We start from the raw sequence: 1,726 nt of genomic DNA, 5'->3' as shown, positions 1-1,726 counted from the left end.
AGCACTGTGTCCAGTTCGGGGCTCCCCGGGTCAAAAAGGACAGGGAACTGCTGGAGAGGGTCCAGCAAAGGGCTACGGAGACGATGAGGGGACTGGAGCATCTCTCTGCTGAGGAAAGGCTGAGGGACGTGGGGCTGTTCAGTCTGGAGAAGAGAAGACTGAGGGGGGATCTCATCAGCGCTGATCAATCCTTCAAGGGAGGGTGCCAGGGGATGGGAACAGTCTGTTTCCAGTGGTGCCCAGTGACAGGACAAGAGGGAACGGGCACAAACTTGACCATAGGAGGTTCCATCTCCACCTGAGGAGGGCCTTCCCGTCCTGTGCCACTGCTGGAGGTGCCCCTGCTCTGGTGGGGGGTGGCACTGGGGGGGCTCCAGAGGGCCCCTCCAACCCCCACCGGTCTGGGATGCTGTGATCGCCCGGCCGAGAGCAGCTGGTGCTGGAGGTGGGGGTCAGGTAATCTCATCGCCTCGGTGCTCCTATGCCAAACGGTGAAAATGGGGGCTATCACTCCAAATTAACTCCCAGTGACACGGCTGGTCTGGGAGCACCCCCAACACCAGCTCCCACCAGTGCTGGCAGCAGCATCCGGGGGATGTGGGTCCAGAGCAGCGCAGGGCATAGGTGAGGTTAGAGAGATGAGCCGGGGCGAGGAACGCGGCTTCGCCCCCGTGAGCAGGAGGCACCGACTGCTGCCGCTTAACGCAGCCCCCGCGGTCGGCGTCGCTATTAAACACACCGCCACGGGCAGAGCCATGGGGGGCGGCGAGCGCTGGAGGTGGAAAGGTATAACCGCAAAAATAAAAAAAAAAAAGCATCCTCACCTTGCCCTGGTACCCGTGTGTGGCACGAGCCGGGACACTGGAGCTTCGGTGGGGGAAAGCCGACGTGGCCAGAGCAGAGCAGCTCAGCTGCTCCATCCCTTACCGATGCGCACAAGCCCCCCACGAACCTCCTCCTAAAGTTTCCCCGGGAGGTTTTCTAAGGACTGCCGTTAAATAAGCAGAAAAACACCCGTCAATCAGCAGCAGGAAACACCACCTACGGAGGCAACTCTGCTCAGCGCTCTGAATTGCGGCGTTCCAGCCCAGGCGTGCGCAGTAGGTGGGGAAGCCCTGGAATAACTCGGTCCCCGCGTGGTGGGTGGCAGCAGCAAGGAGGGGGTCCTGCCGCCGCAGCCTCCCGCGGGAAAACACCCGTGGGGAAAGGAGGGAAGGAGAGAGGGGGGGCTCAGCACAGGTGGCACCGAGGCAGCGGCACAGGGGAGGGTGCAAACGCCGGTGCTTACCGTCGGAGTCCTGCTCGGCCGGGGGCCCGGCGTCCGCCTGGCCTTGGGGGGCACAAACAGAGCAAGAAGCGGTGAAGCTACAGCCCGCCTGCCCCGCCGACGCCAACCCGGGCTGTGCTGCCACTCGTTCCCCAGGTTTCCTTTTTTTATTCTGATTTCTTTTTTTTTTCCCCCCCCCCTCTAGGCTTCTGCATCATCACGTTCATACCCAGACACTGCCCGAATCCCTGGCCGGGCGCCCCAAATGCCCACCCAGGGCTGCTTGGCTTGAGGGCATCCCTGCAAACCCAACCATCCCAACTTGGAGAGCCCGGAGGAAGGCAACGGGGTAATTTCTGCACCTATTAGAAAACGGGGAGCATCTACGCGACCGCTCCGGGTGCTTTTTACTGGGATTCACCCTTGTAAACGATGGGGAGGAGCCCCAGGTCCCCTGCC

At 61.9% G+C, this 1,726-nt stretch overlaps 1 protein-coding gene across 1 annotated transcript in view; it reads right to left on the bottom strand.

Moving 5' to 3' along the window:
* RPH3A (rabphilin 3A) overlaps positions 1–1,726 on the bottom strand; it is a 42,823-nt gene that overhangs the window by 13,879 nt on the left and 27,218 nt on the right. Inside the window, exons 7-8 of the mRNA XM_009880368.1 lie at positions 1,289–1,325; positions 571–772 (exon numbers count right to left, since the gene is read on the bottom strand). Of these exons, the coding sequence (XP_009878670.1) occupies positions 571–772; positions 1,289–1,325 (239 nt within the window). The remainder of the gene's footprint in view (positions 1–570; positions 773–1,288; positions 1,326–1,726) is intronic.

The sequence above is a fragment of the Charadrius vociferus genome, unplaced genomic scaffold (genome assembly GCF_000708025.1).
Source record: "Charadrius vociferus isolate BGI_N301 unplaced genomic scaffold, ASM70802v2 scaffold332, whole genome shotgun sequence".
Lineage (NCBI taxonomy): Eukaryota > Metazoa > Chordata > Aves > Charadriiformes > Charadriidae > Charadrius > Charadrius vociferus.
The sequence above is the reverse complement of the archived record's forward strand: the minus strand, read 5'-3'. Positions and strand labels throughout refer to the sequence as shown.